This window comes from Harpia harpyja, chromosome 13 (assembly GCF_026419915.1).
Source record: "Harpia harpyja isolate bHarHar1 chromosome 13, bHarHar1 primary haplotype, whole genome shotgun sequence".
Taxonomy (NCBI): domain Eukaryota; kingdom Metazoa; phylum Chordata; class Aves; order Accipitriformes; family Accipitridae; genus Harpia; species Harpia harpyja.
Window position 1 is genome coordinate 41,228,643 of NC_068952.1, and position 23,487 is coordinate 41,252,129.

Here is a 23,487-nt window from a genome sequence, read left to right on the forward strand (position 1 = left end):
CCCCTGCACCAGCTCCCCAGGGGTGGGCAGCTGGGAGCTGGCAGAGGGCAGCGAGCGAGGTGGCACCTCTGGGAGCACCGTGGGCTCGTCCTGCCCCGTGTCCATCACCTCCCCGGCGTGGCCCCCCACCCGCCCCCTGGGTGCCAGGGCCATGGCCCACTGTGGAGCTGGGTGGCCCGTGGGGACCTCGCCGTGACGGGCTTTGCTGAAGTGGCAAAGCTTTGACAGCAGGTGTCACTCACAGACCTCGGCGCACACGCGTGCACACGTGTGCACACACGCTTGCACACGCGGCCACGCGGCCCAGCCGGGGTTGCCAGCCGCCTCTCCCATGCCTGGCTGTCTGGGCACCCTCTGGTCAGCCTGGGGTGCTCACTCCGCTCTTGGGGTGCTCGCCCTCCCCTCCCTGGGGTGCTCACCCAGCTCCTGGGGTGCTCGCCCACCCTCCCCAGGGTGCTCGCCCAGCTCCTGGCAGGCCTGTGACCAGTGCAGGTTGGGTGTCTCTGGGTGCAGGGCTGTCTTTGGTGCTGGGGAGGGAAGGCAGATGGAGCACCGGCCCCACGCTCCCATGGCATCCCGGGGTGGGGGGCTCTGGGCTGAGCGCCCCCCCCAGGAGGAGGCAGGGTCCGTGATGCTGCCCTGGGGGTTTGTGGGGTGCAGGCAGCTTCTCGGTGCCTGCTCCAGGGCTGGAGCTCACCTATGTTTGGGAAGAGTGCGTGGGCTAGGGATGCTGCTCCTCCTCCTCCTGCTCCAGTACGGCTTGGGAGGACGTGGGATGTGGGGGTGACCAGGGCTGTGGGACTGGGGGGTCCAGGGCCAGGAGATATTGGGGTGCAGGGCTGGAGAATGTGGAGGGAGTGCGAGGAGCAGGGCTGAGGGATGTGGGGTGTAAGACCAGGACATGGGGGTGTGGGAAGGGGTGCAGGACTGGGGGCTGCAGGCTGGGGATGTGGGGTGCAGGACCAGGGCCATGGGGTGTAGACTGGGGTGCAGGAGCACAGGTTGCGGGGTGCAGGACCGGGGGCTGGGGGGGCTCAGGAGGGGGTTCAGCACCGGGGGTTGGTGGATACAGGGGCAGGACCGGTGCTGGGGGATACGGGATGGGACCGGGGATGGGGGGGTACAGGACGGGAAAGCACGACCGGGACTTAGGGGGGTGCAGGACGGGGTCCGGGGGTGCAGGACCGGGTCCGGGGGCTGCGGACCGGAGGCTGCGGGGGGGGGGGGCAGAAGCGGGGGCTGCGGACCGGGTCCCCGGCAGCAGCGCGGCCCCGCCGCCCCCCCCCCCCCCCGCCGCTGGCCCCGCTCCCAGCCCTGCGCCCGGGGCTGCAGGGGCCGAGCTCCGCGCTTGAACCCGCCCCCGCCAGATCTCATTTCCCTAAAAAAAAAAAAAAAAAAAAAAAAAAAAAAAAAAAAGGAGAGGGAGGGAGAGAGAGAGAGGGGAAAAAAAAAAAAGGGGGAGCGAAGAAGGGAAGGAAAGAAGGGAAAAAAAAAAAAAAAAAAAGCCGCCCGCCTCCCCCCTGCCCGCCCGCTGCCCGCGGAGCCATGGCCGGGCTACGGACCTGCGGGCTGCTCCTCTGCCTGCTGCTGGCCCGGGCCATGCACTTCCCCGACTATTCCTACGTGCTGGAGGAGGAAGAGGAGGAGGACGCGGAGCCCCTGGACTACAAGGACCCCTGCAAAGCCGGTAGGACCGGGGGGGCGGCCGGGCCGGCAGACAAAGGGGAGCCCGGCGGGGGGGGGTTGTTGGTTGTGAGTGTAAGTGAGGGGGAGTGTGTGCCCCCCCACGGCTCCGAAACTTCGGGGCTTTGCAACGGGGAAACTTGGCTTTCCCCCCCCCCCCCCGGCTCTGCTCCGTGCTGGCCCCGGGGCTGGGGGCTCCCCGCTGCGGGGCTGGGGGGGACGGGGGACGGGGAGGGGGGGCAGCGGCCGGCCCCGGTCGGGGATGCATCTGGTTGTACTTAGGGTTGGGGAGCGGGGGGGGGGGGGGCTGGCCCGGCGCCCCGCTTTCTCTCCCCAGCCTTGGCCGCACCGGCAGCTGTCAAAGGCGGTGGGCAGCCCCCCCCCATCCCACCCCAAAGCCGGACCCACGCTCTGTGCCCCTTGGCTTTCTCCTTCTCTCCCAAACCGCAACCGGAGAAAGCTCGTCGTCGTCCCCCCCCCGGGGCCGGTCGGGCTGTAGCGTCCCGGGACGCCCGGGCCAGGCTCAGCCCGGGAGGTGTTTGTCGTCCCCCCCCCCCCTCCCCGGGCCGGGGTCCCTCCGTGCTGGGTCAGGCGATTGCTGCTGAGCTGTTCTTTAGATTTTGGAAGGGCTGGGAGCAGGCTGGGTGCCACGGGGGGGACAGTCCTTGTCTCCCAGAGGGAGATAAAGGGGATGGAAGGATTTTTTTGGGGGGGGGGGAAACTGAGGCACAGGAGGGACAGGCAGGGCTGAACACAGAGGCGAGGGCTTGGGTCTGGCGGGTCCTGGCTGGAGGATCACGTTTCTCTTTAATGGCATTGTCTGCACTGGAAGGCGTCTGTTGATATAACTCTGTCTACATGAGGGCTTTTTCTGGCCAAAAATCCTTCCCTTCCTGCCCTCCCGGGCTGAAACAGCTAGGCTTGCAAAACTGTCCGGGCAGAGCCGGCTGGAGCCTCCGCTCCGCTCCCGCTTCATCCAGCTGCATGGGAGAGAGAACGCTTTGCCCGCTGATGAGCCGAACTAATTAGGAGTGGTTTTGCTAGTGGGCGAGGGCCCCCTCCTCGCCCCGCTCCCGCGTACCCCGAGACCCCCATCGCTTCTCGGGGCCGGCGAGGTGGCTGTTCCCCCCCCCCCCCCCGGCCTTCCCGGCGTGCCTTTACGAGATCCTTATGTGACTAATTTAATTACTGCAGCTCTTCCCTGGGGGCCCGGGGGGGGGGGGATCAGGCCCTGCCACGCACCGCACGAGCCAGGTATTTACCCCCAGTTGATGTCCACAGGACTGGGACGGGGAGGTCCACCAGCGGGGGGCTGCTCGGCAGCCACAAACACCCCCCCCCAGCATCCCCCTGACCCATGCGGGGGCTTGTTTTTGTTTTGGGGTGGCGAGTCCCCCCCCCAGGCTTCAGGCAGCGCTGGAAAAAGCTGAGCACCGAGGCCTCGCCGCTGCCACGGCTCCCGGCAAGGCTACGGGGAAGGGAAGTGCCGGGAGAAGAATTTGGGTTCCTCGGCACAACTCGTGCCAGAGGTATCCTGAGGCCGCCCGCCCTGGCAGGACGGCTGCCCGCGGCTCACCGGCCGCCCCGGTGATGCCACCCGTCTGCACCGGTGCCAGCGGGCCATCCCTGCCACAGCAGGGGAAGAGCCGCCCGTGCCGCCGCTTCTTTGCCAGGGATGCCAAAACGGGACCGCTGGGAGATCCGGCCCTTGGACCAGCCCCCGGGCAGCCAGGGAGGGAGGAATTAGCCGTGGCCCCGGTTTCCCTTCACCCGGTCAGCAGGATATCCAGGTCTCGGTGCCCAGCGGTGAAGAGAGCAGCCGCTGGGTTGGATCCTGGTCGAGTCTCCGGCCGGGAAAGGCAGCCGGCATCGCTCCCACCACACCCCGCCACGCCGGGGGAGCAGCTCGGCCGGGGCTCCCTGTGTTTGCAGAGCCTGTCCGAGCACTGACCAAACACGCCCGGCCCGAGTGTTTGTTCTTGGCTCATCCTGGGGGGGTTGCTGAGCAATTCGGCCACGGGAGCCGGGACCCCTCGGGTGCCCCCAGCACCTGGGGAGGGATGCAGCCCGCCTCGCTCCCCACGTGCGGCTCCACGGCCACATTTGGAGGTGCCAGGCTAAACTGGGGGGGCTAGTGTGCTTCTGCTACCCACGGCCGTGCTGTCACCCTGCTCCCCCCACTCGTGGGGAGGGGGATATGGGGGGTGCGCAGCTCTGCAGGGCTCACGCAGCCCCCCGAGGCAGCTGCTCAGGGGGAATCTGCTCTCCCACGCTGTCCACGGGGGGGCTCAGCATCTCCTGCCCGCGGGGTGACGGCAGAGTGATGGGCACGGGCGGCACGGGGAGCATCACGTGCGTGGATGGGGCTGGGGGCCTGAGCCCCCCTCCCTGGGTGTACGAGCTTCCCAGCCGTGCCTGGAGCGCTCTGGCTCCGGCCGCCTGGGTTTCACCTAGATTACACTTTCCAGGCGTAGTCAGCGAAGGCTACTGGTTGCAGTCACACTTGTCAAGCTGCCCAAAAATATTTTCCAGCCGTTATATGTCGCTTATTCATGCAGGGTAAAAAATCCACCCGCGGAGCCGGGGCCGGCGGGAGGCCTGCGGTTCGGGGCTCAGGATGGCACAGAGACCTTGGAAATCTCAGGCCGATCCCGGGATCTGCTTTATCTTTGTGTAATCACCCGTTCGGCGCGGCGGCGTGCTCCGGCGGGGGCCGGGTGTGCGATGGCGAGGCCGGGGGGCTCGCTTGCCCACCCGCCCTCGCTGCCCTCCCTTCCCGGCTCCTGGGAAACACTCCGGCTGCTGATTCACGCCGGCGGGTCGTGGCGAGGGGGGAGATGGCGTTTCCTGAGGCTTTATCCGCCGCCGTGCCGGGGCTGGGAAACACATGGCCGGCGGGATGGGGCGGCCTTGGGGAGCCGCGGCCGGACCCGGGGAGAACAAAGCAGCCGGGAGGGATACGGGGAAATGAGGGAGGATGGCTCATGGGTGGTTTCCCCCAAATTTTTCATCTTGACTGTGCCGCGGAGGGTGTTTTCTGGGTGAGAACGTGCCCTCCTGGTTGCCCACCGCTTCGCCGAGGCTTCACGGGGGTCTCCGGCATCACGGCGGGGAGAGAAAACAGCATCCCACTGCCATCCCGCCGAGCTGCGGAGAGCGACTGTCCCGCTTATAACCTGGCCAAGGGCTGCAGGAGGGCTGTCGGTCACCGCTGTCCCGTCTACCCCAGGAGGGGCTTTGCATGGCAAATCCCCCACCATACATGTGCAAAAGGCAATGAGAAAATCCCCCCTTCTCTCAAGCTGCAGGAGGGTTTCAGCAGCCCGGCCAGGGAGCTGCAAGCAAACTTTGGAAGGAGTTAATCGGTGCCTGGGGAGGGCCGGTGGGGTCAGGGTTGAGCAATAAAAGCACGAGGTGGGGGTATATGTTTGCAGCCAGAGCCCTGGGGCAGATGCACAGAGGTCTGGGAGCCCTTGGGAGCCGGTGCCCCTTGGCAGGGCCGGTGCTGAGCGGCAGGGACAGGCACGGTGCCGCTCCCGGGGGCCAGTCCTGCCAGGGCGGCCGCCCCGAGCCCTGAGAGCCCAGGTTACCCCCCACATGTGCTGAGCCGGGTGTCGGGGCGCGTTCCCATCCCCGATGGGCTCCGGTCCCCGCTCTCACCCTGCCGCCGCTGGGCTCCCCTCCTCGCAGGGGAATGCAACAACAACCTCCCCCCCATCCCCTTGGCAGAGCGATTTGCAAATATTTTCCTTTCCAGCAGCTCTCCCTTTCACAAGTGACCGATGCCGCTGGCCCAGGCTGTGTTTTCCTCGGTGACCTGGCTTTGCAGAGGGGAGGCAGGGAGAGCCCGTTCCCCACACACGGCTCTGCAGCACTCTCCCCCGCTTCTTCCCAGGGGCTCGGACATGCCTTAGGTTTGGCATCCTCCACGCTGAGCCCCGGAGGAGGCTTTCTCCTCTGTTTGCTGTCACGGAAGAGAAACAGAAGGAAAATCCTCCCCCGGAGTGATCAAACCATCCCTCCTGCTCCTGACCTGCCCCCGGACATTCATTAGCTGGAAGATGTTTGCTGCTGCGGGCCGTGTTTATTAGAGGCCAGGCTTCACGGTGCTTATTCCATGTTATGCTGCAGCATCGCCCGGCACAGAGTAGGCAAAGGGCTCGGAGCCTGCACCCCGATGCCCAGGGCTGGGGAGGTGAATTGGCCATGGATACCCGGGGAAGCGGTGGCGGAGACGGGTGCTGCCTCTGGGCGAGATGTGCCTTGAACCGCAGAGGGATGCACAGAGGAGACAGGAGGGGAATTGGGGAGAGGGATCATCCCTCCGCCTTGGACACTGTACTTTAGCATCTCTGCCTTCCCCAGCTGCCTGGATGCTGCTTTCTGCCTGCACCCTGGGGAAAGGAGGGCAGGGCTGCTGGCAGGAGGGTGCCCGGCGCTGGTACAGCTGCCGGTCTCACAAAGGGACCGGCTGGGACAAGGATGTGCCGGCAAGGAAACAGCAGGCAGGGGGTCCCAGCTGCCTGCAGGCTGCCTGCGGGGACAGTGACCGATAGCAGAGCGGCTGTGTGCCAGGACTGGCTCTTGGGGGGGTTGCCCCTTGGTGCTGACTGGCTCCGTTCCCCCCTGCCTCAGTTTCCCCACTGCTTGCGGAGGGGGCCACGATCTGGCCTGGCTCCCAGCCTGGCCGCCGAGGCTTGAATTCCTGCTTTGTGCCTGCTGCGCTCGTCGGAAGGTGCTCTGGGAAAGCAAATATTCCTCGCCCCGGCATTTACAGGCTGGCTGCTCCCTCTCTCCGGCTGCCGGCGAGGGGCACCGGGAGAGGGGCTGCGCTGCTGCCGGGGGAGAGGAGAGGGCCTGGCTCACCTCCGCTGCGTGCCTCCGTCCTGTCCCCCGCTGTCCTCGGGGTCTCTGCGGGGCCACCGCAGAGGTGGCAGGGGGAGAGCTGGCACCCAGCGGAGACCTCGGCAGGAGGCAGCAGCAATGGGGGGCTTCTCCCCCCCACCCCGACAGCCCCTGGGATGCTCCGCATCCCTCCGCCTTTACACCTACACCTCCGTCCCAGGGGTCTCCGGGCAGGGCAGACCCCCGAAGAATGGGGGGACCCCCCCAGGCCCGGCTAAGCGGGGTGCCCCGCTCCTCTCGCCGTGGCCCCGGCATGTTTTGCCGGGAGCGGAGCTCGCAGCGGGCGCAGCTGGGCTGGCGTGCGGGGGCGAGGGGGCGGCGCGAGGAGCATTCCTCACATATTTAACGGCTCTGCCGAGCCAGTGGGATGCTGCCCCGGTGACTCCACGGCTTTACGACCCGGCAGCTCGGCCGAGGCCGGGATGCACCTATTAAACCGCTTTCCTCCATCCCACCCCAGCGATGCCTCCGTCCTTGGCTGGGGCAGAGCGGCTCACTCCCTGCCTTCTCTCACGCTCCGAACCCTTCCCTCTGCTCCCCGCTTCGCACCGGGAGCGATGCTCATGGCTCGGCATCGCACGAGGACTCGCGGCGGCTGGGCCGGAGCTGCTAAACCAGCGAGAGAAGGCTGGGCTGAGCTTTCGCTCCCGGGCAGGGGATGCTGCCCATCCTGCCGGAGCCGCGGGAGCCCGTCCTGCCCTGTGCCGCTTCAAGGGCTGGTGAAAGCCGTGCAGGGACGAGGGTCCTTCCCGTCCGGCGCCGCGGACGGAGGCTCGTTTGCCCCAGACTGACCTGGAACATGATCCCGTCCTGTTTATCTGCCGCCCTCCCCTGCCAAGGCTTCCCCGCCGCTCTGTTTGCTTTTGCCTGCTCACCAGAACACCACGTTCGTGCCCCGGCCTCTTCCCGCGGGTTATTTTTTTTTTTTTTTCCTGCGACACGGTCCCCAGCCTTGGTGGAGTCTGAGGTCAGGCTCAACCCAACATCCTGGTGATGCCGGAGAGGTCAGGCCCACGGGTACCCCTCTCTACTGTTTGCCTTGCCCAGGAGTATAAAGGATGCTGAGCAGCTCGTCCATCCCTGGTGTGCCATGGCAGGGAGGACAGAGGGACCGCGCAGGGACAGCCACCGAGCCGTGCACGGGCAGGAGATGCCTGTAGCATCGGGATGGGGTGCTGCAGGGGTTGGCCCCGGCTCCGAATGAAAAACCTTGTTTGTCTAAAGCTTCAGCCCCGGGGGTTACGTCACCGTTCCAAGAACCCGAAAGAAAATACGTAGCACAAAAAGTCAAACAACAGCGGAGGGCTGAGTTATCTCCTGGCTTCGGGGTGAGGAAGAGCTCGGTGGGAGCCTCGCCAGCGGGTCCCAAACAGCTGGTTGTTTTCTGGGTGGCGGGAGGGATGCGCATGGCCAGAGCCCAGATGCTCCCCCTCTTCCCTTCCCCACTCCCATCCCCATTCCTCTCTGGCCGATGGGGACGAGGATGGGGCCACCATGACCCTGTGGCCAGTGCCTGCCCTTGAAGCGGGTGCCCTGCTGGCACCGCGTCCTGCCCGCTGGCATCATATCTGCCCCGCTGGCACCGCATCCCACCCGATGGCATCTCTGTGGCTCGGACCTTGCCCCCGGTGCCTCCACGGCCAGCCCCGGGCTGAGCAGAGGGCACAGCCCACGGGCTGGGAACGGCTCGGGGGCACTGGGTCCCCTCCAGGGATGGCTGGGGAGCTGTGCCCCGTGTCCTGGGTTTTCTCGGGCACCCGAGTGGCATCGAGCCCCGGCAGGGTGAGGGTGCAGGTTGCTGGGCATGGGTGCCGAGAGGTGCGACGCCTCGGTGGGTGCTGTCCGCTCCCCAGTGAGCACGAAGCCGGGCTGGCATCTCCCTGCTGCACCCCAGCCCTGCTCCCCCATGAGTTTCCCCCTCCTCTGACCTGTGCTCTGCCAAACCTCGGCAGCTCCTCGCTGCCCGTGGCGGTGGGCTGGGACCTCTCCTGCCCCTGGCACCTTCACCCCATGAGCCCCTCACTTGCAGGGGGTCCCCTTTGCTTTCAGGGGGTCCCTTCTGCTTGCAGGGGGTCCCCTTCGCTTGCACGGGGTCCCTTCCACCTTGGAGGGAGGATGCTCGCTTGGCGAGCTGCTGAGGCATGAATCGGGAAGGAACAAGTGGCAGCAGCGTGGCAGCGTCTCCAACGAAGCCCCTCGGGGAGGTTAACAGCGTCTGGGGGATTTTGGTGAGCAGAGACCCCCCACCCCCAAACCAGCCCACGTGTCGCCGGGGCCAGGGTGTACAGGGAGCGAATGGGAGGAGAACGCGACCAGAGCCCAAACCAACGTGGAAGTTTCTCAATCCAACGCTTTGGGCTTGTCCCCAACGTGTCCTTACAGGGATCGCTGCCGGGACACCCCCTCGTCTCCGCCCCACGGCTCCGATGTCCCCTCCGGGAGCAGCGAGCCGCCTTCCCCCCGCCCCGGGCTGGGGATTTTTGGGGGAGTCGAGCTGCCTCGCACCGCCTGGGAAACCAGCCCCACGTCCCCCGCGCTCGCCTGCCCGGTTCTCTCACGTATCCCAAATCCCTCACATATGGTTTCTATATCACTTGGCTCTGCCGGCGCTTGCTCGGCTGTAAGCGAGCTTACTTTCCCTTGTCTTTCCATGCAGCTCTTGGCACGGGATGCTCGTCCTTCTCCCAGGCCCTGGTCCTCCCCCGCGCTGCCCGTTCGGACACGTCTCTCCCGGCCCCGGGGAGGGTGCGGGGAGGCCGGGGCCGGCTCCTGCCTCTGCTCTGCCCTCAAATTGCAGCCTGGCCGTGCCAGCGGCAGGTTGGTGCCAGGGGAGGTGCCGGCCCCGGCTTGTTTGCTCTTCCCTTGGCTCTGCCAGCCGGTCTGCTCTCCGCCCCGGGGGTTCCTCTGCCGGGATGGGCCCACCGGCTGGATGGTGCCGGGGACAGCCCCAAAACATGGCTCTTTCACCCCAAAATGCTCCACGCCACCGCCGGAGCGGGGTTTGGGCTGGGTGCCACGCAAAGCCACGGGGTCCGGTTGAGCTAGGGTGCCCGGGCTGTTCCTCTCACCCCGTGCCGGTTGTTTTGGACCTGTCAGGCTTATCCTAAATGTCCCGCCTTGCTTTCGTAATTAGTGGCTCTTTTGGGATCCACTTGCTAATGGCTCGGAGCGCGAACTTGGCGCCGCTCCCCATCAGCCCCTAAGCTGGTCCAGCCACCCCACTGCCCACCGCTGCCCTTTCCCTGCCCTTCCCCAGGGGCCGGCGAGGGCAGGGGATGCCCAGGACCACCCATTCGCCCCAGATGCCCACAAACCCGGCGAGAAACCCAGCTCCACCCCGCGCCGGCCACATCCAGAGCCTCTGTGCCGGCGCTGGCGCAGCGGCACGGCATGACCTCAGCCAGCCCTCGTGCTCAGGCCGCCGTGTTTCCGCAAAAGCCGGGTCCCCGGGGCTCGGCGCCGGCCAAATGCCGAAGCCGGGAGCCGCGTCCTGCAGCGTTGACTCATGGCGAAGCCGTGGCGCGCGGGAGGGCAGGAGGAAGAGGAGGAGGAAGAGGAGGAGGAAGGGCCGGGCAGGGTTATGTCCTCCAGCCCTGTAATGTCGAAGCATCTCTGCACCGCGGGAGCCGTGGCGGAGCGGTGCCGGAGGGGCTCCTGGCCCTGGCAGACGGACGGACAGACGGACGCTCCTCGGCCAGCTCCGTTCCTGCGGGTGCTGGGCGCAGCGGGAGCTTCCCGGGCCATATGGCTTTGCTTCGTGGTGGCAGATGACTCAGAGGTCACTGGAGCATCTCAGGGCTGCCGGAGCTCGACTCGGGCTGGGGGGGCCAGGAGCCGGGCAGGAAGGGGGTCCCAAGCCCAGCGTTGGGTTTTGCACAGTGAAAAAAAAAAAAAAAAGCAGTTTTGCAACACAAATAATAACAGAAACCCTAAAAAGTGACGGACCGGGCTTTATGCGAACCAGATGTCAGCACGGGGCTGGCTCTGGCTGCTGGGAGAGCCGACACGGTGGCGGGTTGGGGAGCGGGGGGAGCCCGGCCAGCACCACGCTCGCTTTCCTTCCCGGCCCCCAGTTGAAGGAAAGGGGGAGGAGGAGGAGGAGGAAGGGCTTGCCTTCCTCTTCAGGGGCATGCCGGGTGCGGAGGGGCTGGGGAGAGGCTGGGTGCGGGGAGCCCAGCCCCGGTGGGGTTTGGGGTCTCTCGGCAGCGGCATGGGGGGGGCTCACACCTCCTCCCCCCCCCGCAGCTGCCTTCCTGGGAGACATCGCTCTGGACGAGGAAGACCTGCAGCTCTTCCAGGTGGACCGGGTGGTGGACCTGGCACGCCACACCATCACGCGCCTGCCCACCAACTCCTCAGGTACCGCCGCGGTCCCAGCCCTCCCGGCCGCCTCCGTCCCCATGGGGGCTGCCCGCGTTCATATCCCCCCCCCGCCCCGCTCCCCGCAGGCAGCAACTCCACCAACGCCAGCCCACGGCCGGGCCACCAGCCGCGCAGCCGGGGCCGGCAGCGGGCACGGAGCCGCCGTGCCGCCACGTCCCGGCCGGAGAGAGTGTGGCCGGACGGGGTCATCCCCTACGTGATCAGCGGCAACTTCAGCGGTGAGTGCAGGCGAGCCGGGGGCGGATGCTCCGTCCCCGGCGTGCCTCAGTTTCCCCATGCCGGGCTGACGGCCCCCGCCGCCCCCTCCCGCAGGCAGCCAGCGAGCCATCTTCCGGCAGGCGATGCGGCACTGGGAGAAGCACACGTGCGTCACCTTCTTGGAGCGCAACGATGAGGACAGCTACATCGTCTTCACCTACCGCCCTTGCGGGTACGTGGACGTGGATGGGGGGGGGGGTCCCGGACATGCGCCGGGACCACCCTGCCCCTTGGCTCTTGCGCTGCAAGGAGGGAGCGTGGTGGCTATTAAGATGCTCGGCTGACGTGCCTTGGCACCAAAAGGCCCACCTCGGTGCGTGCGTGGTGCTAAATGGCTGGCCCAGACCCGCTCGGTTTCGTGGAGGGCTGGGGTGCAAAGGGGACCCGTCCCTGGGGTCTGGTCCCTGCGGGTGGTTGGGGCACAGGAGGTCTCGGAGCCACCGACCGGTGACACTGGCCGCCGGGGGCCGGGGGCTGAGGTCGGTGGCGCGGCACCAGCCCGGGCTTGCAGCAGGGCTGACGCCAAAGGAAACAGGGGTTTGGAAGAGCTCAGCGTCTTCACGCGTCAGGGCACAGCCCCAGCCAAGCAGATGGTGGTTAGGAGGAGGCTTTCCCCTGGAACGGGCTGTGAACGGCGGCGGGGGGTGCCGGTCCGCGCCCCCGCATGGGCGCAAACCCCGAGCCTGGGGCTGGCGTGCAGAATTGGACCAGCCGAGCTGCCGGGCGCGAGCGAGAGTCCATCGCCGGTGCAGGATGGGTACCCATGGGAGCAGCGCCCCGGGATGCCGGGGCTGCCTGCGGCCGTACCGTGCCGTGCTGTGCCGTGCCGTGCCAGGCAGCCCGGGGGCAGGAGCAGAGGTCTCCCAGTTTCCAGGCGGAGCTGAGGTTGGAGGCACGGCTCAAGCTCCCTGCGTGGGCAGGACGGCTGAAGCTTCCAGCCAGCCGAGGCAGCAGGGATGCTTCCCAGATGCTCCACACCGAGCGGGACCAGGAGGGTTGATGCTTCCAGCCTGCCTCATGTCTTTACCCAGGGAAGCACCGGGATGCCCACACCGCAGGGGCATCCCCTGGGAGAGCCGGGGCTGACCCGGTGCCACCCACCTCCCCACCCAGGTGCTGTTCCTATGTGGGCCGCCGAGGAGGAGGACCCCAGGCCATCTCCATCGGCAAAAACTGTGACAAATTCGGCATCGTGGTGCACGAGCTGGGACACGTCATCGGGTTTTGGCACGAGCACACGCGCCCCGACCGGGACGACCACGTCTCCATCATCAGGGAGAACATCCAGCCAGGTAGGGACCAGCCTCCCTCCTCCTCTTCCTCTTCCTCCTCTTCCTCCCTGCCATGGGGTGCTGCCAAAGCCGGGGTTCCCCCTGACGGCATCCCCATCCCACCTGCCTCCGCAGGGCAGGAGTACAACTTCTTGAAGATGGAGCCGGAGGAGGTGGAGTCGCTGGGTGAGACGTACGATTTCGACAGCATCATGCACTACGCCAGGAACACCTTCTCCAGGTATGCGGCCAGGCTGGCTCGCCCACGGGTCTCTGTCCTTTCCACAGCACCGGAGACAGTGGCATGGGGTCCCCAGCCCTGGGAGGGGGAGACGGTGGCACATCAGCAGCTTTGCATGAGGTTAACGCACTTTGTGCCAGGCTCCCATCTCCAGCAGAGCCGTGCCACGGCGTGCCGGGCAGGATGAAGCCCTTTGGCATCCCATTTCAGGGCAGGGATGGTGCTGTCCCCGCGGTCACCTCCGGCGGGGACACGTCCCCGCTGACTCACCGGCCCGCAGGCTTTAATTAGCCAGGCTGTTTTTAGCATCCTTCCCCCAGCAGCAGGGAGCAGCCGCAGACCCGGCGCTTTCCAGCCGCTGCTCAGCCTCTGCCTGCTCTCGCCCCAGGGGCATCTTCCTCGACACCATCCTGCCCAAGTATGACGTGAACGGGGTCCGGCCTGCCATCGGCCAGCGGACGCGTCTGAGCAAAGGGGACATCGCCCAGGCCCGCAAGCTCTACCGCTGCCCGGGTGAGTGCCACCGGGACGGCTCTGCCGAGCCCCGGGCCGGGGCGGCGTGTCACTGCCGGGGGGCTGGAGCGGCCGCCGGGCTGATCGGCCTGGGGTGAGCGCGCACGGGGCCGTATCTCCCGGGGAACGGCTCTGCTTTCACCCCGAGACTTGACAAAGGAAGCATCGCCCTGGCTGCATCCCCTGTTTCCAGTGGCAAAACGTTCTTTGGGGTCCTCCTCGCCATCGGACCCCCCCCGCGAGGACCACGCAAGTTGCTTTCCTCCATCCACGGCATTTTTCTGGGGTGTTTGTGAGCAGAAGCTAAATGCGAGACCTCGGTGAGCCACGGGGCTCTGCCGGTGTGAGCGAGGGCATCCTCAGCTGCCCTCTCCTCCCAGTCCTCTGAGAAAAGAGCATCCCCCAAAGAGCATCCTCCAAGAGCATCCTTGAAGAGCAGAGCATCCCCTGAGAGCATCTTCTGACAGCAGAGCATCCTCCGAGAGCAAAGCATCCTCGGAGACCATCCTCCAAGAGCATCCTCCAACCCACCCCAACAGCAAGAGGGTTTTGGATGAGGCACGGCTGGGCGTTATGCCGGGCTGTTACCGGCGGGGTGGGACAGCACGGTCCCACCGCAGACCACGGTCCTCCCCGGGGCCGGTGCAGAGCAAGGGATGCTCGGCACGACCGGCGCACGTGTCGGCACCTTGAACGGCACTGAGGACCGTGGCCCGCGAGCGGTGGCATTGCCCCGGGCACTGGGGAGGCTGGCACGAGTCCCCCGGCTGCAGGCACGTGCTCTGGGACTTTACCAGCAACATCTGCAAGGAGTTTGGCTCCCGCACGCTCCCGCTTAATCCCAGCAACTAATTAGCAGCCTGGAAGAGGGACGCCTTTGTGAGGGGCCCCAGCAGCCAGCCGTGCCACGTTCGGGGGCTGCAGGGGAACGGGGCTGCGAGTGCGAGCAGGAAAAGTGATTAGTTTGGAGGGGGGAACAAAAAAAAAAGCCCCAAAAAAGCAGCCCCCCCCCCCCAAAGCCCCTCTGCAGCCCAGCTTTCCCTTCCCTTTGTTTCCACTATGAAGCAAGGAGGGAAAAAAGGCAGCGAGCCCAGGTTTCAAGCTGCCTTTTTTTTCACATTTCACCTTTCATCTCACAGCCCCCCCCCGAGCGGGAGGTGGGGGGGCGGCCGCCTTGGCCCCACGACAGCCGGAGCGAAGCGCCGTGTGCCGTGGCCGCGGCATCATGTGGCTTCCAGATGGCAGTTCTGGGCCAGATCCAGCCGCGGCTGCGTAAACCTGCCCAAAGCCCAGGCGGCGAGCCGGGCCCCCGCGGCGTGGCAGGGCACGGGGGGGGCCATGGGATGGCTCCTGCATCCGGGGCTCGGTGGCTGGGGAGGGGGGCACGGTGCTTGCGAGGGGGTGCCGGGAAGCCGGGAGCATCACCAGCCTCTCCGGTGAGGTTTGGGGGTTTTGGGGGTTGCTGCAGCAAGGCGGTGCGGGGTGGGGGTTTTGCAGAGCTGTCCTCGGGGCTGGGAATTTGGGTGGTAAAAGGGTGCAGGGGGGGCTGGAAGCAGGAGCTGGTCTGAACCCAATGCCGCCCATCTCAATGCTGGGGGCTTCGGGGGGGGTCTGACCCCTGCTTTTCCCCCTTTGCAGCTTGTGGGGAGACGCTCCAGGACAGCCAGGGCAACTTCTCCTCCCCCGAGTTCCCCAACGGATACTCTGCCCACATGCACTGCGTCTGGAGGATCTCCGTCACCCCCGGAGAGAAGGTACCAGCCGCCGGCACAGCTCCGAAGGCACCCCACCTCCTCCCAGCCCTCCTCTCCCTCCTTGCCCCACCTTCTACCCTTTTTTCGGGGTGCCCCTAACCCCAGCATCCCCACTGCCCGGTGCCTCGCTACGGTTCGGGATGCTGCCGGGCATCACCGCCGAGCGGGTCCTGGTGCCATCTGGACCGCTGGCACCCGGCACGGCCGAGCACGGCAGACGGAGACCCCGCGGGGTGCTGGGGGGGCTCACCCCACTCTCTTCCCCCCCTGTCCCCAACCTTAGATCATCCTGAACTTCACCACCCTGGACGTCTACCGAAGCCGGCTGTGCTGGTACGACTACGTGGAGGTGAGAGACGGGTTCTGGAGAAAGGCCACGCTGCGAGGTAACCAACCCGGAGCTCTTAGCCTGGCCGGCCGGCACTGCCTGCCCCGCTGCCCGCCTTGCTGCCCTCACCTCCTGCCCCACGGGGATGCTCCGGGTGCAGGCAGCGGGGCGAGGGGCTCCCCTCTGCCTGTATCCCTGCCCGACCGTGACCTGCCAAAGCCCTGGGGCGGGGGGAAGCTGGCCCCGGAGGGGTTTTTGGGGGTGAACGGGGCTCACCAGTTTGCTGGCCCATACCAGTGAAAGCAGTACGGCTGACCCAGCTGGCCGGCACATCTCTCCCCAGGGAGATGCCAGTATCTCGGTCCTATCCCCGTGAACTGGATGTTCCCCAAATCCCAGTTGACCCCGCACTCTGAAATAACCAGTTTCTGTGAAACAGCCAGAAAAGCCGGAGGGGAGCGGGGGGAGAAGCAGCGCTTTCCCTTTAGGATGCTGGCAAGGGGTGCGGGGCCGGGGGGGGATGAGACCAGGACGTGGTGGCGAGGAAGAGGAGGGTGCCCGGCCAGCGGCAGCCCAGCACGCCTTCATCCCCAGGCAGGTTCTGCGGGAACAAGCTGCCCGAGCCCATCATCTCCACCGACAGCCGCCTCTGGGTTGAGTTTCGGAGCAGCAGCAACTGGGTGGGCAAAGGTTTCTTCGCCGTCTACGAAGGTAGGGGAGGGCAGGGAGGGGGCATGGGGCCGGCGGTGGGGCAAGGTGGGGAGGGGGGGTCAGGCAGCTTCTCCTCCCTTCCAGCCATCTGCGGGGGGGACGTGAAGAAGGACAACGGGCACATCCAGTCCCCCAACTACCCCGACGACTACCGACCCAGCAAGGTGTGCATCTGGAAGATCACCGTCTCCGAGGGCTTCCACGTGGGCTTGACCTTCCAGTCCTTCGAGGTGGGCGAGCATCCCCCCGTGCTGTGCCGGTCCCCCCCTTCCCTGGGGTGGGAAGGAGAAATCTCCCCAGCGGCATCTCCCCGACCCAATGCACCCCACGGGACAGGCTTGGGGCTGCAGCGGGGCTGTTGCTGCCCTGCCTGGCTACCCGCATCCCTCTGCACTGCCTCCGTGCCTCAGTTTCCCCACGCAGCGGACCACCTCCCTTGGCTGGTGGGTGCGTGGGTCTGGAAGCGTGGGCATAAGGAAAGCGACAGGCAGGGTTTGGGGATGCTGAGGCCAAGACGGTGTCCCCCCCCGTTAACACCCCCCGCCAGATCGAGCGGCACGATAGCTGTGCCTACGACTACCTGGAGATCCGGGATGGCAGCAGCGAGTCGAGCAGCCTCATCGGGCGCTACTGCGGCTACGACAAACCAGACGACATCAAGAGCACCTCCAACAAGCTCTGGATGAAATTTGTCTCCGACGGCTCCATCAACAAGGCGGGCTTTGCCGTCAACTTCTTCAAAGGTAAGAGATGTGCCGGGGGAGTGGGATGGGGGGCCGGGGGGGCCCTGCCTGCCCGCTCAACCCCACTGCCCCTGCCCAGAGGTGGACGAGTGCTCGCGTCCCAATAACGGCGGCTGCGAGCAGCGCTGCGTCAACACCCTGGGCAGCTACAAGTGTGCCTGCGACCCCGGCTACGAGCTGGCCTCCGACAAGCGCCGCTGCGAGGGTGAGTGATCCCCCCCCCCCGGCCTCGCCGTCCCCCCACCCGCTCCGTGCAGCATCCCTAATCCCAGGGAGCCCGGGGACGTGACGGGCGCTGGGTGCCTCCCACCCTGCAGCCGCCTGCGGAGGTTTCCTCACCAAGCTCAACGGCTCCATCACCAGCCCGGGGTGGCCGAAGGAGTACCCCCCCAACAAGAACTGCATCTGGCAGCTGGTGGCCCCCACCCAGTACCGCATCTCCCTGCAATTCGACTTCTTCGAGACCGAGGGCAATGACGTGAGTCAGCCGGGGAGCAGCCCCTCTCCGTCGTGTGCGTCTCCCCGATGCTGCCGGTGGCTCGCAGGGTGGCACAGCCGTGCCACCAGCCCCCGGTCGTCCCCCCCCCTCCCCTTCCTTGCACCCCGCAGGTCTGCAAATACGACTTCGTGGAGGTGCGCAGCGGGCTGACCGCCGACTCCAAGCTGCACGGCAAGTTCTGCGGCGCCGAGAAGCCGGACGTCATCACCTCCCAGTACAACAACATGAGGATCGAGTTCAAGTCCGACAACACCGTCTCCAAAAAGGGCTTCAAAGCCCATTTCTTCTCAGGTAGAGCTGCCCGGCCCTGGCACGGGCGTCCCCTGCCCTCCCTCACCGAGCCCACCCTCCCCGCACCCCCAAACCGCTGCTAACGCCTGTCCTTGCCCGCGCCGGGGGTGCAGCCCCCGGTCCCAGCCCGGCGGCAGGGTGATCCTTGGGTCTCTGCCTCGTGGGGTCTGAACCCCCTCCGGCAGCGTATTTTGCTGCCTCTTGAGGCTTCTCCCCTCTTTTGGGGGGCAATTGGGTCCTACTTCAGATGCTGGGGTGCTCCCGGGAGGTCCCCAAATGGCCAGCGGGCGCTGGGCTCCAGCTGCATCCACAGAGGCAGGGGGAAATGCTCTGGGGACAGGGATGTGCTTAGCCCTGGAGGGGCCAGCGCTGGCCAGGGGGGAGCAGCTCTCCCCCCACCCACCCCCCCAGCCCCGCCGCGGGCCGGGCACTGCACCCCTCGGGCGATGCTACCGCGGGGAGGGCAGCGATGCTCCGCTCTGCTGCCTGCTGTGCTGTTCCACCCCGCTACGCTGCACGGCCACGGGCTTCCTCCGCTTCCCGGGCAGGGTGTTCCGCATCCCGGCTAACGCCGTAGCGGGAATATCAGCATCCGGCCACCACCATGTCTCAGGTCTCCGGAGTGGTCCCTCCTCCCAAAAACCATTACCTGCTTATCCCTGTCTGTTCTGTGGTCCTCTCCCCTCTCCTGGGCCACCCGGCCAGGAGATGGTGTCACCTTCGGCTGGGTCTTGGGGAGGTAGGGATGGGGACACGGAGCGAAACGCGCCGCCGGCCACCGCCAAGCATCACCCGGGGCCGGTCCCCGGGCTGGGGGCTGCCACGGGACCCTCGTGCAAGAGAGGGTCTCCCTCGGCACGGCGCGGTGCCCTGGACATCAGCCCGGCCGCGACCGACCGACCGACGGCACCTCCTGGACAGGCTGGGCTGGGCTGGACCGGACCACTGATGCCTTGCACCTCCCGCTGCTTTTTGGCCCTGTCGAGGCTGTTTCTGAGGGGCAGCGTGGCCGGTCGGCTGCGGAGAGCGGTGGGAGCCGGCATCCCCAGGAGCCCTCGGGGTTCCCCGAGGCAGCCCGGCAGCTGGCCGGAGCGGCAGAGACCCGCGGGCCAGGGGTAGAGTATCTTTGCTTTATTTTTTTAATTAAAACCAAGGCAAGTAAGGTGGCCCAGCGGGGCCCAGCCATCGGGAGCCGGCACCCTCCAGCAAAGCGAGACCTCGGGAAAGCCCGGCGGCCGAGCGGCAGCGGGACCACGGGGCAGCCGGGTGAGTGTCCCCTCGCCGCGCTTCGGGTTCCTTCCCTCTCCCCTTTGCCCTCCTCTTCTTCCTCCCACCGGGATGTGCGGCGGTCCCATGGGGGGCTGCCCCTATCCCGGACCACCGAACCCTCTCCTCCACTTCTCGCCACTCAGGTCTCGGGCTTTCCCGGCAGCAGGACCACGCTGGAGGACTCGGCCACACCAGGGTCCCTCCTCCGGTCCCCCCCCAGGGTCGCTCCCGGCCAGCCTTGGGCAAAGCATCTCCCGTGCGGCTCCTTTTTAGCCGCGGAGGGTCTCTGCGCTCCTTCCCCACCGCTCCGGACGCAGCCAGCCACCGAGCTCTGCCCCTCGGTGCCGTGGGCAGCCTGGCCGCCCGGGCACCCATTTTCCCCCGGTGAAGATGTGGCCCCTTCCTCTTCTTCCTCCTCTTCCTCCTCCTCGCGGGCCGGGGCGACGGGAGGCAGCAGCCGGCTCCGTCGGCTCGCGCGTAAGGATGCGTTCGCCCGGGAATCCGCCACGGTGTCGGCACCCAGGTACGTCCCCCTGGCTCTCCGCCGAGCCCCGGTGCACGGGGGGTCCGTAGCGGGGTGATAGGTGCAGGCGGGGGCTGCGGGGCGGTGAGCAGCCCGGAGCCATCGGATGCACGCCGGGATAACGGTGAGCGCACGGCAATGCCGGGTTGCGGCGAGCAAGCTGGTTAGAATAAAGGATTGCTAAAGACACCGACCCGGTGGGCTTCTTTCCTCTGCCAACTCTCTCCGCTCTTGTCTCGCCCGCCCAGGCTCCCTCCGTCCTGCCGGCGGGGCGATGCCACGCACGCTCCCCCAGTGCTGGAGCTGCTCTGAGCCCACCCGGCCCATCCGAAGCCCCTTCCCATCCCCAAACGAGCCTTTCCGCCTCGCTTCCTCTCTCAGACCTAGGAGACGTCAGGTTACAGCCTCCGGTTGAGAGGCGGCCGCGGGGCTTGGGGCTGCCCCGAGGGGTTGGGGGGGGCTGGGGCAGGACCCCCCCTCTCTACCCTCGCTGCTGCTGCTGGCTCCAGGAGGGATGCTCTTCTCCAGCATCGCTATGAGCTCGGAGAGGGATGCTCGGGTAGCTGGTGCCCGCTTGCCGCTGGCTTCCCCCCCACCGCTGCCCACTCCCCAAACCGTCGCCCCGTGGGGAGGGGGAGCAAGGAGGGGTGATAAGCCATGGAGCATCCCGGCCCGGCCCCAAAGCGGGGGGCTCTGGGGGGGGGGGGGGAGTGGCGAGCCCTGGGACACCGGCGATAGGGACCTCGGGCAGGTGGTGGGCGCTGGGAGGTAAGTACGGCCAGCCCGGGGGGACGCCTTGCTCCGGGCGAGCCTGAACCCCTCCGCTGCCATTCCCACACCTCCCCCAGCCCAGACACCCCCAGGAACCCACCCGAAGCCCATCCTCATCCTCCCAGAGCCAGCCACACCACCTCCTCCTCCTCCTCTTCTTCCTCCCCGCAGAGCCGCTCGCCGCCGAGCCCCGGCTGCACGAGGGGCTCGCGGGGGTCCCCTCCGCTGCCTGCTTCCCCGGCTGCCGCTCTGCATGCCCCGCCGTCCCCGCCGCCCCCCGCCACCCCCCCGCTCCCCCATCGCTCCCCCCCTTTTTTTTCCCTCTCTCTTTGCAGAGAAGAAGCAGCAGCTGCAGCCCCCGAAATCTCGCCCGCCCGGCCTGAAGTTTCGCCTGCAGAAGCGGCCGAGGGGCCCCTCCTGAGCCACGCCGTCCTCTCCATCTTTCTCAGGAACGCCGCGGCCCCGGCCGCCGCGCGGGAGCACGCCGGGGCCGAGCCGAGCCGAGCCGTGCCACTGGCCCCGGCAGCCCCTTGCTTGACAGAACTGGTTGTTGGCCTTATTTTTAATTTTTAAAAAAAATTTTTTTTTTTTTTTTTTGGTTTTAAGCACCCTCCTGCCCCATCCCCGTTGTTTTTGTCATTGACCAGCTGATCTTGTTTTTTTTTTTTTTTTCCCGATTTTTACCGTGTCTGTGACATTTCCCTATCGATGAGTAAAGAGGGACTCCCGCGTCCTGGTCTTTCTTGTGCATCTTTGGTTGTCACTGTGTGTTTTTCTGCCTTCCCCGTCCGTAACGTAAGCAGGTAATGGTTGTGCCCATGGGTGAACCCAGGGAGAGGAGGACCCATCCCATCCACTCGCGGGGGCTGCCCCGGCTCGGGCAAGGGACGGCGGATCTGCTTGCTGCTGGCCGTAGGCGCTTGCTTGGCTGGTCGCTCCCCGGAGGGCAGCGGTGTGGGGCTGGGGACCGGCACGCACCGGGCAGGGCTGTGCCGTGCCGGGATGCCGTACCGGGATGCCGGCCGCCGGGCTTTCCCATCCCGCTCAGCCGCGGTCCCTCTGCTCTCTCGGCAGACAAGGACGAGTGTTCCAAGAACAACGGGGGCTGCCAGCACGAGTGCCTCAACTCCTTCGGCAGCTACGAGTGCCAGTGCCGCAGCGGCTTCGTGTTGCACGACAACAAGCACGACTGCAAGGAAGGTGGGTCTGCGCCCCACACCCCCCCCCTTTATCCCCGGCAGGACCCCCCCACCCACGCACCCGTGACCCCCTCCTTGTCCCCGCAGCCGGCTGCGACCATAAGGTGACATCCATCTCGGGGACCATCACCAGCCCCAACTGGCCCGATAAATACCCCAGCAAGAAGGAGTGCACCTGGGCCATCACCACCACGCCGGGGCACCGCGTCAAGCTGGTAGGGATGGGGGGGGGACCGGGAGGGCGGGCAGCACCGGGGGGGTCCCCTCCACCGAGCCCTGCCGAATGCCGGCGGCTCGGCCGTCGCCTCCGCAGACCTTCTCGGAGCTGGACGTGGAGGCGCAGCAGGAATGTGCCTACGACCACCTGGAGATCTACGACGGCAAGGATGCCAAAGCCCCGGCGCTCGGCCGCTTCTGCGGAGCCAAAGAGCCCGAGCCCCTCCTCTCCTCGGGCAACAAGATGTTCCTCAAGTTCGTCTCCGATAACTCCGTCCAGAAGAAGGGCTTCGAGGCCACCCACACCACAGGTACCACCGCGGGGCTGGGGGAACCTGGTTATGGGGTGGGGGGAGAGCGTGGACCCTCCTAAACTCCCTGCCCACCCCCCCCGCTGTCGGCTTCTCCCCCAGTGTGCGGGGGCCAGGTCCGTGCCGAGGTGAAGACCAAGGACTTGTATTCGCACGCGCAATTTGGGGATAACAACTACCCGGGGGGCTCGGACTGCGAGTGGGTGATCATGGCCGAGGAGGGCTACGGCGTGGAGCTCATCTTCCAGACCTTCGAGATCGAGGAGGAAGCCGACTGCGGCTACGACTACATGGAGCTCTTCGACGGCTACGACGGGACGGCCCCGCGCCTCGGCCGCTTCTGCGGGTCCGGGGTGAGCTGGGGATGGGGGGAGCGACGGGGTGGGTCGGGGCAGGGAGAGATGCGAGGCTGCAAGGGCGATGGGTGAAGCTGAGCCAAGCCAGAGCGGTGCAGAGAAATTCCCGGGGGGATTTGGGGTTGTACACAGGGGTGTGATGATTTTGCACCCTCCCCGTTGCAAATTTCGCCTCCCCCCCCCCGCCATGCTCGCGCATCCCGGGGATGCCCGTGGTCCTGAGCACCCTTCTCCCTCACCCCGGCAGCCCCCCGAGGAGGTCTACTCGGCCGGAGATTCGGTGATGATCCGCTTCCATTCGGACGACACCATCAACAAGAAGGGGTTCCACCTTCGCTACACCAGCACCAAGTTCCAGGACACGCTGCACACGAGAAAATGAGGGCTGGGGGTCCCGGTCCCCCCCACCCCGCGGGCAGGGGATGAGGAGGAGGAGGAGGGCAGGGATGAAGGAAGCGGGGGGAACGCAGCCCCGCGCAGACTGCATGGAGGAGCACACAGCCAACCTCAGCACTCAAGACACGCTCACACGGGGCCCCGGGGCTCGGGCGCCCGCGGGCACAAGGGCAGAGGAGGAGGGGGGGGTCCTCTCTGCCAGCAGCCACCCCCCTGGCGCTGGGGGGGGCTGAGCGGGACCCGCTCCCCCTCCTCGCCCCGGCCGAGCCGGCCGCAGCTCTCTGAATGTACAAACCAGTAACCGGGAAGAGCCCAACACACGGAAGGTGCTGTCTCTGTCTTGTACCGATGAAATAAATACCCTTGTACTTGGAGGGGGGCAAGCCCCAGCCTCTTTGCTTCCACCCCAGCCTCCCCCGAGGAAAACGGGGCTGGACCCAGGGAGGGGAGAGCACCCCAACACCCTGCAGCAGCCCCCCCCCCCCCCGCCTCCATCCTCGGGGCTCCCCGAGTCGCAGCTGAAGGAGCAGAGCAATCAGCTAATTGCCAAACGCTTCTGCCCTGATGAGGGAGCAGGTGGCAGGGCTCAGCGGCAGGTCGCTCGCTGGGTGCTGGGGGCTGGGGGCTGTCGCTGCAGGGAGCCGCCTGGTCCCCCCCCCCCAAAGATTCTGCTTTGGGTAGCTCTGCAGGTAGGTGCTCACCCCACACCTTTCTTTTGCACCGTTATCTCAACCAGAAGAACATCCCAGCCCAGCCGGTGAATCGCCCCACAGCAAGTCACCTTCCCCGGCACGGGGCGGATGGGTGCCACGTGCTCCAGCCACGGCGTGCCGCAGCCACCGCCGCGTTCCCCACGCCGTGCCGTC

The 23,487-nt window shown here is 66.8% G+C and overlaps 1 protein-coding gene across 2 annotated transcripts; it reads left to right on the forward strand.

Moving 5' to 3' along the window:
• Positions 1-1,488: 1,488 nt before the first annotated feature.
• Positions 1,489-22,995, forward strand: BMP1 (bone morphogenetic protein 1). 2 transcript variants are annotated; one of them, XM_052806301.1, is made up of 20 exons: positions 1,490-1,687; positions 10,834-10,947; positions 11,037-11,189; positions 11,284-11,401; positions 12,343-12,521; positions 12,636-12,741; positions 13,130-13,254; positions 14,893-15,008; positions 15,292-15,394; positions 15,931-16,047; positions 16,132-16,277; positions 16,595-16,790; positions 16,870-16,995; positions 17,108-17,268; positions 17,400-17,580; positions 21,218-21,343; positions 21,430-21,557; positions 21,656-21,869; positions 21,972-22,222; positions 22,473-22,995. In XM_052806301.1, exons 1-20 carry the CDS (start codon positions 1,546-1,548, stop codon positions 22,605-22,607), a joined length of 2,937 nt encoding a protein of 978 aa, XP_052662261.1. In that variant the 5' UTR covers positions 1,490-1,545; the 3' UTR covers positions 22,608-22,995. The 2 variants fall into 2 exon arrangements, with proteins under 2 accessions (XP_052662262.1, XP_052662261.1); XM_052806302.1 differs by lacking the exons at positions 21,218-21,343; positions 21,430-21,557; positions 21,656-21,869; positions 21,972-22,222; positions 22,473-22,995 and adding an exon at positions 20,479-21,111 and having other exon boundaries at positions 1,489-1,687.
• Positions 22,996-23,487: the final 492 nt, after the last annotated feature.

Bases quoted from the DNA above. Each gene is read 5' to 3' on its own strand.
- BMP1 (XM_052806301.1), top strand. From the start codon at position 1,546: ATGGCCGGGCTACGGACCTGCGGGCTGCTCCTCTGCCTGCTGCTGGCC. The intron at 10,948-11,036 runs GTACCGCCGCGG...CGCTCCCCGCAG, and splicing joins CCTGCCCACCAACTCCTCAG to GCAGCAACTCCACCAACGCC. The intron at 11,190-11,283 runs GTGAGTGCAGGC...CCCCTCCCGCAG, and splicing joins GATCAGCGGCAACTTCAGCG to GCAGCCAGCGAGCCATCTTC.